The sequence below is a fragment of the Rhinopithecus roxellana genome, chromosome 1, assembly GCF_007565055.1.
Source record: "Rhinopithecus roxellana isolate Shanxi Qingling chromosome 1, ASM756505v1, whole genome shotgun sequence".
Lineage (NCBI taxonomy): Eukaryota > Metazoa > Chordata > Mammalia > Primates > Cercopithecidae > Rhinopithecus > Rhinopithecus roxellana.
The window spans coordinates 20,376,087-20,391,875 of NC_044549.1; the positions used below are offsets into that span (position 1 = coordinate 20,376,087).

The 15,789-nt window shown below is 40.8% G+C and overlaps 2 protein-coding genes across 2 annotated transcripts in view; both read left to right on the forward strand.

Annotated features, from left to right (window-relative positions):
• Positions 1-13,162, forward strand: part of COL8A1 (collagen type VIII alpha 1 chain) — a 152,076-nt gene extending 138,914 nt beyond the window's left edge. Inside the window, exons 3-4 of the mRNA XM_010368827.2 lie at positions 4,668-4,998; positions 8,213-13,162. Of these exons, the coding sequence (XP_010367129.1) occupies positions 4,671-4,998; positions 8,213-10,119 (2,235 nt within the window). The 5' untranslated portion in view covers positions 4,668-4,670 and the 3' untranslated portion in view covers positions 10,120-13,162. The remainder of the gene's footprint in view (positions 1-4,667; positions 4,999-8,212) is intronic.
• CMSS1 (cms1 ribosomal small subunit homolog) overlaps positions 1-15,789 on the forward strand; it is a 458,560-nt gene that overhangs the window by 42,324 nt on the left and 400,447 nt on the right. The window lies entirely within an intron of this gene.

Here is a 15,789-nt window from a genome sequence, read left to right on the forward strand (position 1 = left end):
TAAGAAATTGCTGTTCTTTATAAGCCTATAGTATTTTTGCTATAGCAGCCCTAATAACTAAGACACCCACAATTGCTTTTTCACAGCACTCAAACCTGAAATTATAAAATTTATTTTTAACGTTTATCACCTATCTGTCCACACTAGAATGTGAGTTCAATAAGACCTCCACTCTCTAATTCACCACTGTATCTCCAATACTCAGAACATTTCCTAACAATTTGTAAGTGTTCAATAGATATATCTAATGAATGAATTGCCCTGAGAAGTACAATCAAGAGAGAATTTTCTTTGAGTGGCATGGAAAAACCAGGAAGGCAATTCTGGTGAACACTGGAAGAGGATTCTGCCTGACCTTCCCTTCCTTTAGGGTGGCAAATCTGAGGCTCTTGAGAGACTACAAATCTTGTACAAGTAGGAGGCACAGAGGACCAGCCCAGGAGCTGATTAGAGAGGCTTGTACACACCACACACAACAGAGACACACATAGGCTGGGCGCGGTGGCTCACACCTGTAATCCCAGCATTTTGGGAGGCCGAGGCAGGTGGATCACGAGGTCAGGAGATGGAGACCATCCTGGCTAACACGGTGAAACCCCGTCTCTACTAAAAATACAAAAAATTAGCCGGGCATGGTGGTGAGCGCCTGTAGTCCCAGCTATGGGATGCTGAGGCAGGAGAATGGCGTGAACCTGTGAGGCAGAGCTGCAGTGAGCGGAGATCGCTCCACTGCACTCCAGCCTGGGCGACAGAGCGAGACTCTGTCTCAAAAAAACAATCAAAAACAACAAACAGAGACACACACACATACACAAAGACATGCTGTGTTAGCCTATGTGAAAGGGAAAGTTGGATTCAAGGCAAGGACCAACAGATTAAATGTTTAAACATTCTTCTGTATAGTAAGCCAAAGTATCATGAGGATAAATGTACAAATAGAATGCTGAGGAGCATCCAAAATAATATATCTATCACATTATTCTGTTAATATATATATCATATTATTCTGTTATATACATTACAGGTCATATGAGGAATCTGAAACTCTCTGAAGCCCTGACCAAATGTAGGAAGCCATTTAGCGTTGTTCAAGATGTCTAGGATTGGTAATTCTTGACACATGAATGAATGACTGCCTTGGTGCCTTGGTTCAGCTGTTCTTTTCCTAAATCATTTTTAACAAGTACATTTAATGGCCATTACTGTTTTATTCATGTTAGGTTATCATTATTGCAGTTAACCTCACATTTACTTTGCTAGTATCCTTCTCTGAAAATGTTTGACATTTTAGTTGGTTTTGATTTGTCTTTCTGGTCACACTCCATTAATAATAACTTAAATGTGAATAGTCCTTTTCAGCTTACAAAGAATTCATATTATCATTTGTACCTCTGAACAGCTCTGAGGGATAGACAGAGATTATAATTTCTATTTTATAGGTAAGAAAACTGAGCCTTAGTGAAGATAAGGGACTTGTCCAAGGTCATAGGCATGAAGAATGGCAGAGTCAAAACTTAAATACAAGTCTTTTGACTTATTTGACAGTGCTTTTGTCACATGACATGACACCCATCACTAAGCCAGCTTGGCTGGCAAAGATTCAATGTTTACATATGTTTAGATATGCTTATGTTCAAGAACACAAACACACACACACCCAGCTGTCAAACAAATAGAAATCAAAGAAAATATTAAGGAGAACTCACAATATTATTGTGCTCCACATTCCCAGAAAGAGAGGCATGAAAACCCACTACCACAATTTCTTCCCAGCAAAATTTCGCAGGTTCCTTCTTTCTCGCCAGGTGTTTGTATAAAGTTACCCAATTTTGATGTTCTTTTTAGTGATTTGGGAGAACCATCACACCACTTTGACCACCAAAAATATCCTCAGGGACAGGAGAAAAATTAGTAGGAATAAGTAAAGTGGTAAATTCTAACCAGGGCCCTTACATAAATATTCAAGTTAAAACTGAACAAAGTTTATTTGGATAAAGAGCCAGAGAAATGGCAGATGGCAGACCTAAGGAGCTGGTTTACAGGAGAGAAAGGCCAAGCCTACGAGAGGAAATAATTCAACTGGTATTCTTCCAGGCATTTCATCTCCTTCCAGTTTTCCAGTATTTCATTAGATTGTCCTGGTTTAAAGATTATTAAGTATAATCCAACACATCCACTGAATTGATGGAAGGGTGAAGGGCCAAACATGCTAGCTTATTATTAAAGACTTTACCACAAGTCTGGGGCTCAATAACCAAATTCATTCATCCCCAAAAGTAGAATTAAGCACCAGCTTATACATTACCAGATATTACCACACATTTCTGGTATAGACTAACACTTTCAGATCTCTAGTAACTGTCTTGCAGACATTGAATGTTAAAGCTAAACAAGACTTAAGAGAACCTCCAAGTCTTATTTTAATAAATGAAGAACTTAAAGAATCTGTTTAGATACACATAACTAGATAAGAAATAAGTACTGATCTTTGAATGAAAAAAGCAAAAAATAGAAGTGTGTATAGTATACTGCAACTTATGTTTGAAAGGGATGTATATTATATGTGCATATCCACAGACTATCTGAAAAATATGAGGAAAAATTGTTGCTTCAAATATAAGGGATTTTAGATACTGGAGAACAGAAGTAGGAGGAAAATTTACTTTTTGCTGGATATCCTTTGCCTCTCAATAACAGTTTGCACATCTGTCACCCCTACTAAGAGTACAAGCTCCTTGATGGTAAGGCTCACTGGCCATATTATATTCATCTTAGTATTCCCAAATGGGCCTAGCAACTGTTTTTTCATTTTTCCAGAGGAAAAATGATTAGTTAGTATATTTAGAAAAATTGTAAAGCATTGAACTTTGTGATAGGGATTCATTTTAAGTATTTTCTTAGGTGCTTTTTATTAACCAATCTTTTTGTAGCCTGTTTACACTCTTGGCATTACCCTTGAATAGGATATTGCAAAATCAACGCACATTTTCTAAGAAGTGGAAAACTATGACCCAGAATTAAGTAAGACAAAAGCAAAGAAAACAACTCCTGTGAGAATGGAAATTGAATATAGACAGAAGTTTTTTCAAAGTTTTCCAGAAGATACTTACATTAAACATTGTGAGAAACTTGCCACTTCTCTCTCTCTCTCTCCAGCATTATGACGACATGGCCCTTAAGATTCAAATTTTCATTAAGTCCCTTAATAAAGTGTGAGCATGTAATGGGTGTATGCCCAGTGTTAGTACTACAGGGGACAGGGCTGGGCAGGCAGAATATTGAACAGACCTACGTGTGTACCACACTTGCCCTCTAGTGTGCATTTGCCAACAATGCACTTATCTGGCTGTCTGGTTTTAGGCCTAGGGCGTTTCCAAACAGAGGTCTTTTCAAGCTGGTTTTTATAAACAGATAAGCCCCATTTATATTAATTCTGTTTACTGCCAATTTGTAAAGAGTGCTATTAATGGGCTTAGAAACAGCATATTCTTATCAATAGTTAAACATCTCCCTCGTATTTATACAACTAATTTGCTTCGTAAACTCCTTTCTTTCATAAAAGAACAAAAATAGACTTTAACGGTCCAATTAACCAATTTCTAAACTAATGAATTCATAGTATTTAAATACAAGAAATAAAGGTGCATAATTATGACAGTGATTTTTAAAGTATTTCATACTGTCATATGAAGAGGCATTTTTCTCTTCAATTCAGAAGACTTCTGCAGTCTTTGTTGCAGTTTGCTCTTTACATTTGTTTGTGACTACATCAAAGCAGCCCTCATCTGGCAGATGAAAAATCTCTACTGCAACGTAAAGCCTATAAATTATTAACTATTTCCATTTAGAATATAATTTTGGCACTTACTAACAAAGCCTAACTTGTCACCAGTTTTGCCTCCTTTTATCAGAATGTATTCTGTTAGGATTAGATTTCATGCAAATGTAGACTGCCCAAACTAACAGTGACTTAAAGAAGATAGAACTTCACTTCTCTCTTGGGTAAACAAAGTCCAGATTTAAGGATTGGTATGGCATCTTGTATTCAACCAGGACTGAGGTTTCTTCTAGCTTGTTTTGTCATCTTCTGTGCACTGCATTCACCTCATGGTCCAAGATGTGTGGTCCCTTAATAAAGGGACCTAAAAAATATGTTTTTAAATATGTTTTAAAATATTCCCTAAAAAAATATGTTTCCAGCAACATATCAGCAATCCAGTCAGAAGGAAGGAGGAAGGGGAAGACATGCCCACTCCTTTTTAGGATTCTTCCTGGAATGTACACCCATGACAACTACACACAATTGGCCAGAATGGCTGAAATGGCCCTGCCTGGCTGAAATGTCTTCATTCTGGGCTGCTCTACTCCCAAGTGAAGATGGGAAAACAGGGGAAGAAAGGCAGAATCGATATGGGGGACAACCAGTAGTCTCTCCCATAGTCTGTGTTCCCACCAATTGCCTTTATTTGACAGATTCCACTCTTCTCTATTTTTCATTTGTTTGTTTTCTATAGAAAGGTAGCATTTTCCTTTTCATTTGCCTTCTATCATGAAGTTCTGATGTTAAAGACTGTTTCCCTTTTATTCCCCGCTTCTATCTCTAAATAAACTCAAGTCACCTGGCCTTGCAGAGTTTCACCAAGTTGGTGCATTGGTTCCTCCCACAGGTGATGGCTGTGCTGCCTGGCCCTCTGCAGCTGCTGGGAGTGCTGCTTACCATTTCCCTGAGCTCCATCAGGCTCATTCAGGCTGGTGCCTACTATGGGATCAAGCCGCTGCCACCTCAAATTCCTCCTCAGATGCCACCACAAATTCCACAATACCAGCCCCTGGGTCAGCAAGTACCTCACATGCCTTTGGCCAAAGATGGCCTTGCCATGGGCAAGGAGATGCCCCACTTGCAGTATGGCAAAGAGTATCCGCACCTACCCCAATATATGAAGGAAATTCAACCGGCGCCAAGAATGGGCAAGGAAGCAGTACCCAAGAAAGGCAAAGGTAATATCATACTCTCAGGCTGTTATAAAACAACAGCTTTCCCAACCTCTAAATTATGGGATCAGAGGGGGAAGATCTATTTGAGAAACTTTAGTTTTAGAATTTGTTATTGGCATTTTTAAAATGCCTACTGTGTTCTAAACCATATTCTTGAAAAGTTCAAACCTTAAAGATACAGATAAGATTACCATTTATGTTTTGCTTTATTATTTTAACTAGCATCAGATTATATAAAATATGTTAAATCACAAATAGTCTATCCTCTTATTATTTATTTATTCAAACATTCAGCAACTATCTATAGGGAGCACCTATTTGTGTCAGGCTCTGGGTCAGATGCTGGGAGCTAAAGCAGTGAAAACAAAGAAAGGTGACAAGTCAGTCTTCTGAACTAAGAGAACAGTGTTGTAAGGACCTGCCGTGTTAAAAGAAAAGTCACATGAAAGCATTTTGCGAACAAAGTATTAGATAAGTGCAAGTGTTTTTAATACTACTCTAATTACATATGTCAATCAATAGATCAACAGAAGGAAACTAAGAGTACAGACTGCATCTAGGGATGACACCTGAAAATCTCTCCTGTTGCTTTCTTGGCATATTTATTTAGCACCTACAAAATGCCCCTCAGTGTGATAGACACTTGACAATAAATTCATTTGGTTTGTCTGGAGTTCTCAGAAACCTAGCATTTGCTGCATCAGAGGAGCAATTACCTTTGAGTAAGTGGAGCCAGTCCCACTAATCCCTACAATGGCAGGAAGCTCCACCTCTGGAGAACTACTGGATTTGGAACTTAGAGGCCTAGATGCCTGGATGCCAGAAATGAGAGAGACCTAGTCATTTGACCTTTCTGAGCCTATTTTTCTTCATTTGTAAAATAAGATTGTTGAGAGAATCAGTGACATACATGCTAAGTAAAGTGCTGAGTAAATGCTAAAGCACCATAGGAAACTGGAGTTGCTACGACTGCTCATTCAACAATCCTCAGTAAGAACAGAATGTGTTCCAGGCACTGTGCTAGACACCAGGGATTCCTGATTCATCTCTCCTACTCTTCCCCAAATAACTCAATACAGTAACTATACAATTCACTGGTTAGAAATAGCATGCCTGAATAGTACTATAATCATATCTATTCACATAAAGAAAGTATTACTGACTTTCTTCTCTTTAGGAGCTCGTACTATACTTAGAAGATTATCTCAGACATTTCTTTTCCTTCCTTTATTGAATGGCTTGCCTGGCCTTTGGCACTTCTTGTACTTACTCTGATGGGTACTCATATTTTAAAAGAATATGAATTCTCTGTTTGTATTTTATTCCCGGACAGTAAGTCAGTGAAAAGTACAATGGTCAGGATTAAGGTGCAACTAGTGACATAAGCATTATGCCAAGAAGATATTGGGACCATACATTTCATTTCTCCATGTTATCCATTAGTCCCAGCAGCATGGGAGATCCAGAGTTGTGTTTATCTGAAAGGCACAGCATGTTCATTATAACAGCGTGTGCTGTGTATTTCAATAACAATTTGAGAAACGGTGACACCTTTCACATTTAATCTTGTAGTGTGGCTGTCTTATTCTTATTCTTGTGTGTAGACAGGCAAGCAGAGATGCTGATGGCTTAAGGGACCCAGTCACGATCTTATGCCAAGACCAGAAAGATAAGCAGAGCTTCTTGCTCCTAAACCAAGCTCTCGACTTCATCCATACTGTTTATCATTCTAAAATATCTTACTCAGCTCTCCTACTTAAAAGCCAGATTTGCATATGAGAAAGTATTTGTTAAATTAATGAACTAATATTCGAGGCTTAGGAAATCCCACAGCACATTGAAGAAATTAAGCAAATCTACTGATTCTAAAGGTAAGATGTTATTGAACCACACACAAAATAAAATAACTCTATTCTTTCCTTTTATATTCCACATCATACTGTATTTAAGCATAAGAGGAAATATTTTGGCCATAAATTATTATATTTAAAAACTTTGCCAGGCACAGAAAGAAAAATCCTGCATATTCTCACTTAAATGTGGAATCTAAAACAATCGAACTCATAGAAACCCAGAGGAGAACGGTGGTTACCAGAGGCCTTGGGGTGGGGTAGGAGGGAGAGAATGGAGAGATGATGATGAAAGGTTTAAAGCCTCAGTTAGGCAGGAGAAATAAGTTGTTTTTTGGATATCTATTGCATAGCATAGTGAGTATAGTTAATAATAATGTATTACACACTTCAAAATCACTGAAAGAGTAAATTTTAAATTTCTCACCAGATAAAAATAAGTATTTGAAGTGACATATATTTAGCTTGATTTAATTACTCCACATTGTATTCATGACTCATAGTATCACTTTGTACCCCATAAATAAAATACAACTATAATTTGGATAATGACTCCAATATTGTTTAAAATACACACACACACACACACACACACACACACACACACCCAGAACAAATGAGATGAAAATATATATACATGTTAAGTGGTTATCTCTGAGTAGTGGGCTTATAGGCAAATTTGATTTTTCTTTATACATCTTTGAATCTTCCAAATTCACTATAATAAACACACCATAGTATCTCCAAGTTTTATACTTGGAAAAATGTTTCTTCATTACTTTTTAGCTTCTTTACTTAACCAGTGCTGATACAAGCAGCTTCACATATCAGTTATCAAAAAATACCTCAAATACATAAAAAAAATTGTCAGCTTGATTTTTCTTTCTTATTTATTTTTTTCTTTTTGGAGACGGAGTTTCGCTCTTTCATCCAGGCTGGAGTGCAGTGGTGCAATCTCGGCTCACTGCAACCTCTGCCTCCTGGTTTCAAGTGATTCACCTGCCTCAGCCTCCCAAGTAGCTGGGACTACAGGCACGTGTCACCACACCCAGCTAATTTTTGTATTTTTAGTAGAGATGGGGTTTTGCCATGTTGGCCAAGCTGGTCTCAAACTCCTGACTTCAGGTGATGCACCTGCCTGGGCCTCCCAAAGCTGTAGGATTATAGGCATGAGCCACCATACTCAGACTGATTTTTAAGTTCTAGAAGATGAGCATATTATTCCCAGTCTTTCCTCTTGATAAGTATTAGGCAAATGTGTCAGAAATAAATAATGGTTGTCAGTACTTCATTGATGTGAGAGACAATCTACTAATCAATCTCTCTCTCTCCTCCCATACCCCTTCTCTCTCTTCTCTTCCCAGTAGAAATACCATTAGCCAGTTTACGAGGGGAACAAGGTCCCCGTGGAGAGCCTGGCCCAAGAGGACCACCTGGGCCCCCTGGTTTGCCAGGTCATGGGATACCTGGAATTAAAGGAAAACCAGGGCCACAGGGATATCCAGGAGTTGGAAAGCCAGGTATGCCTGGAATGCCAGGGAAGCCAGGAGCCATGGGCATGCCTGGGGCAAAAGGAGAAATTGGACAGAAAGGGGAAATTGGGCCTATGGGGATCCCAGGACCACAGGGACCTCCAGGGCCTCACGGACTTCCTGGCATTGGGAAGCCAGGTGGGCCAGGGTTACCAGGGCAACCAGGACCAAAGGGTGATCGAGGACTCAAAGGACTACCAGGACCTCAAGGCCTTCGGGGTCCTAAAGGAGACAAGGGCTTCGGGATGCCAGGTGCACCAGGCGTAAAGGGCCCTCCAGGGATGCATGGCCCTCCCGGCCCTGTTGGACTGCCAGGAGTGGGCAAACCAGGAGTGACAGGCTTCCCTGGACCCCAGGGCCCCCTGGGAAAGCCAGGGGCTCCAGGAGAACCTGGGCCACAAGGCCCTATTGGGGTACCAGGGGTTCAAGGACCTCCTGGGATACCCGGAGTTGGAAAGCCAGGCCAGGATGGGATCCCAGGCCAGCCAGGATTTCCAGGTGGCAAAGGGGAGCAAGGACTGCCAGGGTTACCAGGACCCCCAGGCCTTCCAGGGATTGGGAAACCAGGCTTCCCAGGACCCAAAGGTGACCGGGGCATGGGAGGTGTTCCTGGGGCTCTTGGACCAAGAGGGGAGAAAGGACCAATAGGTGCCCCAGGAATAGGGGGTCCTCCAGGCGAGCCAGGCCTGCCTGGAATCCCAGGTCCTATGGGCCCTCCAGGTGCTATTGGTTTTCCTGGACCCAAAGGAGAAGGTGGGATTGTAGGGCCACAGGGGCCACCAGGTCCCAAGGGTGAGCCAGGGCTTCAAGGCTTCCCAGGAAAGCCAGGTTTCCTTGGTGAAGTAGGGCCTCCTGGCATGAGGGGTTTGCCAGGTCCCATAGGGCCCAAGGGGGAAGCTGGGCTCAAAGGTGTGCCAGGACTCCCTGGTGTTCCAGGGCTTCTTGGACCTAAGGGAGAGCCAGGAATCCCAGGGGAGCAGGGTTTACAGGGCCCCCCAGGTATCCCAGGGATTGGGGGCCCTAGTGGCCCCATTGGACCACCTGGGATTCCAGGCCCCAAAGGGGAGCCCGGCCTCCCAGGGCCCCCTGGGTTCCCTGGTATAGGGAAACCCGGAGTGGCAGGACTTCATGGCCCCCCAGGGAAGCCTGGTGCTCTTGGTCCTCAAGGCCAGCCTGGCCTTCCAGGACCCCCAGGCCCTCCAGGACCCCCAGGACCCCCAGCCTTGATGCCCCCTACACCACCACCCCAGGGAGAGTATCTGCCAGATATGGGGCTGGGAATTGATGGTGTGAAACCCCCCCATGCCTACGGGGCTAAGAAAGGCAAGAATGGAGGGCCAGCCTACGAGATGCCTGCATTTACCGCCGAGCTAACCGCACCTTTCCCACCGGTGGGGGCCCCAGTGAAGTTTGACAAACTGCTCTATAACGGCAGACAGAACTACAACCCGCAGACGGGAATTTTCACCTGTGAGGTCCCTGGTGTCTACTACTTTGCATACCACGTTCACTGCAAGGGGGGCAACGTGTGGGTTGCTCTATTCAAGAACAACGAGCCCGTGATGTACACGTATGATGAGTACAAAAAGGGCTTCCTGGACCAGGCGTCTGGGAGTGCAGTGCTGCTGCTCAGGCCCGGAGACCGGGTGTTCCTCCAGATGCCCTCAGAACAGGCTGCAGGACTGTATGCCGGGCAGTATGTCCACTCCTCCTTTTCAGGATATTTATTGTATCCCATGTAAAAAAAAAAAGAAAAGAAAAGAAAGAGATTTTATAGAAGAAAAGAAAATGATGCACCAAAAAATCCAAATGAAAAACGTTAATTGCTTCAAAACATTTATATAGTTGGAAAGTTATATTTAAGTGAAAATTTGGACCATCGTGTACAAATAAAAACTAAGATGCATGTTTAATACTCCACACAGCAGCCTGTAATTGAGAATGATGGGATAGATTTATGTATCAAGTACTGACACTTGGTTGTACCCACTGGAATCATATTAGCTGTTACATGTTATATGCTTCCACAATAACCTGCTTATTCAGATCAGTCAAAATATATCAGTATGAAAGATCATAGCTAATGAAAGGCACTCACTCATATTGTTTACTTTAAAATATTTATAAATATGCCTTAAAGAAATATCAGTGATAACAATTACATACCGTATTTACTTGCTTAATTTCCTCTGTATTTGTGTAGATACCTTGACATGGAATGTATGGTGGGGAGACCTGTAGTGTTACTGCCCCAGTGGGAGGGGGCCCTGGGGACCCTGGTAATGCTTTAGTCAAAGGGATATCTCTCTCATATCAGAGGCTGTGTCTTTTAGTAACAGGAGTCCTCATCAGAATTGCGTGTCTATTTTCTCTAAAAGAATGGGTGAACCAATCGGCCATTATGAATTTACTCAGTGCCTTCTCTGTACCTAGCACTGGGTAAGACATTTTCGTGGAGCATTAGACAGTAACCCTCAAGCAGCTAGAGAACCAGACGGGAGACATGAGCAGTAATTAACTCACCAGAGTTTCTATTTCATTTTTTTTTTCTGTGACTTTTTTTTCTATTTTCTTTCCTCCATGTAATTTTCACTATGGCCCAACTAATATAAACACCTGGAAATTACAAGGAAAAAAACTCTTCCTCCAATTGAACTTTCCAAATTTGTGGAATATTTATTTGTAATAGCAGTTATCAGTTATGCTTATATAGCATTAAAAATTCTCCTCCTTTGACCACACACACAACCACAGTGTGGTTCTAATCATGGAGATATCAGTAATTTTTAGTAACTGTGAATTTTGAAGACATATCTCTGTTTAGTATGTATGCAAATTAATGTATAATCTGAGGTTCCAAAGTCAATTTTTTTTTTTTTTTTTTGAGATTCAGTCTCACTCTGTCACCCAGGCTGGAGTGCAGTAGCACGATCTTGGCTTACTGCAACCTCCACCTCCTGGGTTCAAGCAATTGTCCTGTCTCAGCCTCCTGAGTACTGGGACTACAGTCTTGCGCCACCATGCCTGGCTAATTTTTGCATATTTAGTAAAGATGGGTTTTCACCATGTTGGCCAGGCTGGTCTCGAACTCCTGGCCTCAAGTGATTCACCTGCCTCAGCCTTCCAAAGTGCTGGGATTGCAGGCGTGAGCCACCGCACCCAGCCAAAGTCAATTTTCAAAATCCAAGCCATACTTTATTGGTGAGGGGGGAGTTTCAGAATTACACAGAAAAATTAATGTTTGAAAAAAATAATTCTGAAATTTCGAATTTAAAAACAGATGTGCTGCTTCCGGGTATAGGAAGTAAAATTATAGGAAAAGAACTGTTTCTTTAGAAGCGGACTGTAGAAGGGCAATGTAGAATGTCAAAGGGCAACAAGAGCCCGTGTTTTTAATGTCATCCTGTACTTGGCACAAATCAAAGGCCAATATAAGTCTAAAAAGGAGAAATAAATATTTTTCCAGGTTTTTGCTTGGGCACATACTAACTACTTTGGGCATCCTCATCTGATCTCAAAACACCGAAAACCCATTTTGAGCTTGCTATTAGCCTGCTGCTGACTCTATTAGTCACCTGAAGCAATAATGTGGGGTTATGGTGGTGGAATCTTGTATCTTTTTGTCAAAAATAAAACCGTGAGTTAAGGGGATAGATATAGATGGAAAAATACACAAATAAATACGGTATGAAAACACATAGAAATGTGTCTTTGTCAAATCTGAATCATTATTACCATCACAAAAATCCTTCTCTTGGCCAATATCTCATTTCCCTATACAGTATACAAGCACCGTTTCTTCTCAATTTTTAAGAAGAGAAATTAGTCCATTACCACAGGGGTTCTGAGTCACCACTAATTATACAACAATCTTTTCCCAACAAAAAGATGACCTCCACAACCTTTGTTTTCAAAGCAGACAGCATTTATGTGGCCAAATATCCTTTGGGTTGTTCTTGAGGACACTGGTTTTGGGCTGATGACTATGGGGGAAACATGGATCCATTGGGCTCCTTCTGCTAAACAGCCACATTGAAATGGTTTTAAAGCAAGTCAGATGAGGTGATTTGTAAAATGGTATTTATCTGTACATGTATGGGCTTTTAATTCCCACCAAGCAAGAGAGAAATTATCTTTTTAGTTAAAACCAAATTTCACTTTTCAAAATATCTTCCAACTTATTTATTGGTTGTTACTCAATTGCCTATATATGTGTGTGTGTGTGTGTATGCGTGTGCATGTGTGTGTATGTGTATTATCAGACATAGGTTTCTAACTTTTAGACACTAGAGGAGCAACATCTACGTCAAATACTGTGCATTCTACAATGGTGCTAATCTCAGACCTAAATGATACTCCATTTAATTTAAAAAAGAGTTTTAAATAATTATCTATGTGCCTGTATTTCCCTTTTGAGTGCTGCACAACATGTTAACATATTAGTATAAAAGGAGATGAAACAACCACATGTTCTAAAGTCTAGGGATTGTGCTATAATCCCTATTTAGTTCAAAATTAACCAGAATTCTTCCATGTGAAATGGACCAAACTCGTATTATTGTTATGTAAATACAGAGTTTTAATGCAGTATGACATCCCACAGGGGAGAAGAATGTCTGTAGTGGGTGACTGGTATCAAATATTTTACAGAATACAATGAATGGTGAACAGACTGGTAACTTGTTTGAGTTTCCATCACAGATTTGAGACTTGTCAATAGCAAATCATTTCTGTATTTAAATTTTTGTACTGATTTCAAAACCATCATTAAATATCTTTAAAAGTGTGTTTCTCATCTTGTTCATATCATTCAGTTGACGCTGAACCTCACAAGCATTTTTAAATTCCTACTCTTATGAATTAGCTGCTGAAATAGAGACCTAAAATAAGCATAGCTTACACAAACAATTTATTCCTCTTTGACATAAGAGCTCCTAGGATAAGCAGTCTAGGACTCACATGGTAGTTCCAATCAGGACCCCAGGCTCCTTCCATCTTATTGCTCTTCTACCTCAAGGCTGTTGCCCTCATCTCCATGGTCCAGGATACTAACCATCAGTCACATTCTATCCCCAGGGAGGATGAACAAAGCAGGAAGGACAGGACACGCTTTTTGCTTTAAAGAACTCAACCTAGTAGCTGCTTGGATCACTCTCTCCCACATCCCTTGGCTCCAAATTTAGTCACATGACCGCAAGAGGCTGTAAGGAAGTGTGGGAAATTGAATAGTCTATGTAACCATATGCCCAGCTAAAATTCAGGGGTTCTATTTTTAGTAGTATGGGAGAAGAGAGAATCCATATTAGGGAATAATTAGCTGCTGCATCTGCCACTTCCATTACAAAAGAAAAAAATGGCCATGGAGTTCTCTTTTCCTGCAAGAGACCAATCTTCAAATACTCCATTCTATTTCACTCTGCCACAAAAAAAAAAGCCAAATATTTTGAGGGGAGATAGTGGTGAGTGGAGGTAAAGGGAAGAAGCAGACCTGTTTGAAGAGCCTAAGGGTCTTAGTAAGACCCTGAGAAGAATTATTTTGTGATGACTTACCAATCCCAGAATGATAATAACTTACCACGTCTAAAATATTACAAAGGGATTATTCAAATCATTCAATAAGCAAGTATGTACCACCAGTCTATGGCTGGTTAACTTACTTGTTTAAACCATCAGGCTACAACTTCCATTCCCATACAGCCCAGTTAGTTTGGTTTTATTTCACAGCCAAATACACTTCCCTTACAGTCATCTTATTGGCATAGAGTGTTGTCACAAAAGTGAATGGAAGAACAGATAGAGGAAATGGAGGCAGGGAAGAGGAAATGGAGGCAGGGAAGAATAAATGGTTAGAATTCGTAATGCTGAACAGCAGGGCAAATCTATCATCACTGTTACTAAATAAAGGAAATCAAAATATATGTCTTACAATGGGTGTATAGTACCCCTTTATATTAAAACAGAACACAAATAAAGTAGCCCCTACTTGGTGCCTGATACTACTAAGCAATGTGAGGCATACAAAAGGACAGAAAACATAACTCTTCTCCTTAAAAAATTATCTTCTGGGCCAGATGTGGTGGCTCACACCTGTAATCCCAGCACTTTAGGAGGCTGAGGCGGGTGGATCACGAGGTCAAGAGATCGAGACCATCCTGGCCAACCTGGTGAAACCCTGTCTCTACTAAAAATACAAAAATTAGCTGGGGGTGGTGGCGCACGCCTGTAGTCCCAGTTACTCAGGAGGCTGAGGCAGGAGAATCGCTTGAACCCAGGAGGCAGAGGTTGCAGTAAGCCGAGATCAATCCACTGCACTCCAGCCTGGCACCAGAGCAAGACTGTGTTAAAAAAAAAATATATATATATATCTATAGATATATCTATATAGATCTATAGATATATATCTATAGATCTATATATATCTAGATCTATAGATATATATCTATAGATATATCTATAGATATGTATCTATAGATATATCTATAGATATATATCTTGCTTGGAGGATATCAAGATGTTTGTTAAACAGAAAATTGATTTCCAAGAGCAGAGCCTGCACAGAGCAGGGTGTAGTGTTGTTGACTGGATTCATACGTGCTAGAGAAATTCAGAAAGAGACAGTTCCATGCTGCCCTCTTCCTGGGAATACCTTCTCTGACCTGTCTGCTGGGTAAACTCCTCACCCTTCAGGGTCATTTTCTCCCCCACATCACCAACACCACATCACAATCTGCCTCACCCATGCCTCTGTCCCTTCACTTTTTCTGCTTTGTAACTGAACCACTTGTCGTCTTCCCTATTATAGCATAAGCTTCTGTGAGCAGGCTAGTTCTTTCATTTTTTCATCCACAGCCCATCATCGAGTAGTGGTCTAATACCAGGATGAGGAAAGAATGAATCCCTGAAGAATGCTGTGGGGTGAGGGGTGGGGGCAGGGAGTCCTAAACTGGATGTGAGTTTAGACCAAATGGCAGGAAACTCTCTTCTAGCTCAGGTATTCAAGATTATGTAGAAGCTAACTGTGGGATAAAAATTTCAGATTGTTGGAGAGGTGATTTTTAAAGATATGTAGAATTTGGAGGGAGGGATCATGAAAGTATCCCAAGAGAAACAGCTTCTCCTCCTCTAATCGAGAGGAGAAAACTAAGTGTGTATGTGTATGTGTCTTGAGTGGCAGGTGGAAAGGAAGTTGAGCTCAGGGAAATGGTCTGACTAGATCACAGCATCTACCTGAGGACTAGTAAAGGAAATTAATTTAATAAATAAAGGAAGGTCAGTCAAGTGACACAGCGCTTCACATACAGGGAAGAGACATTTCTATTTTTAATATGCAATAAGACACAGTAGGTCCTTAAGTGGGAAAATGGTATAAAAATAGGTATTTTGGAAAAATTATTTTGACGACGCTATGAAGC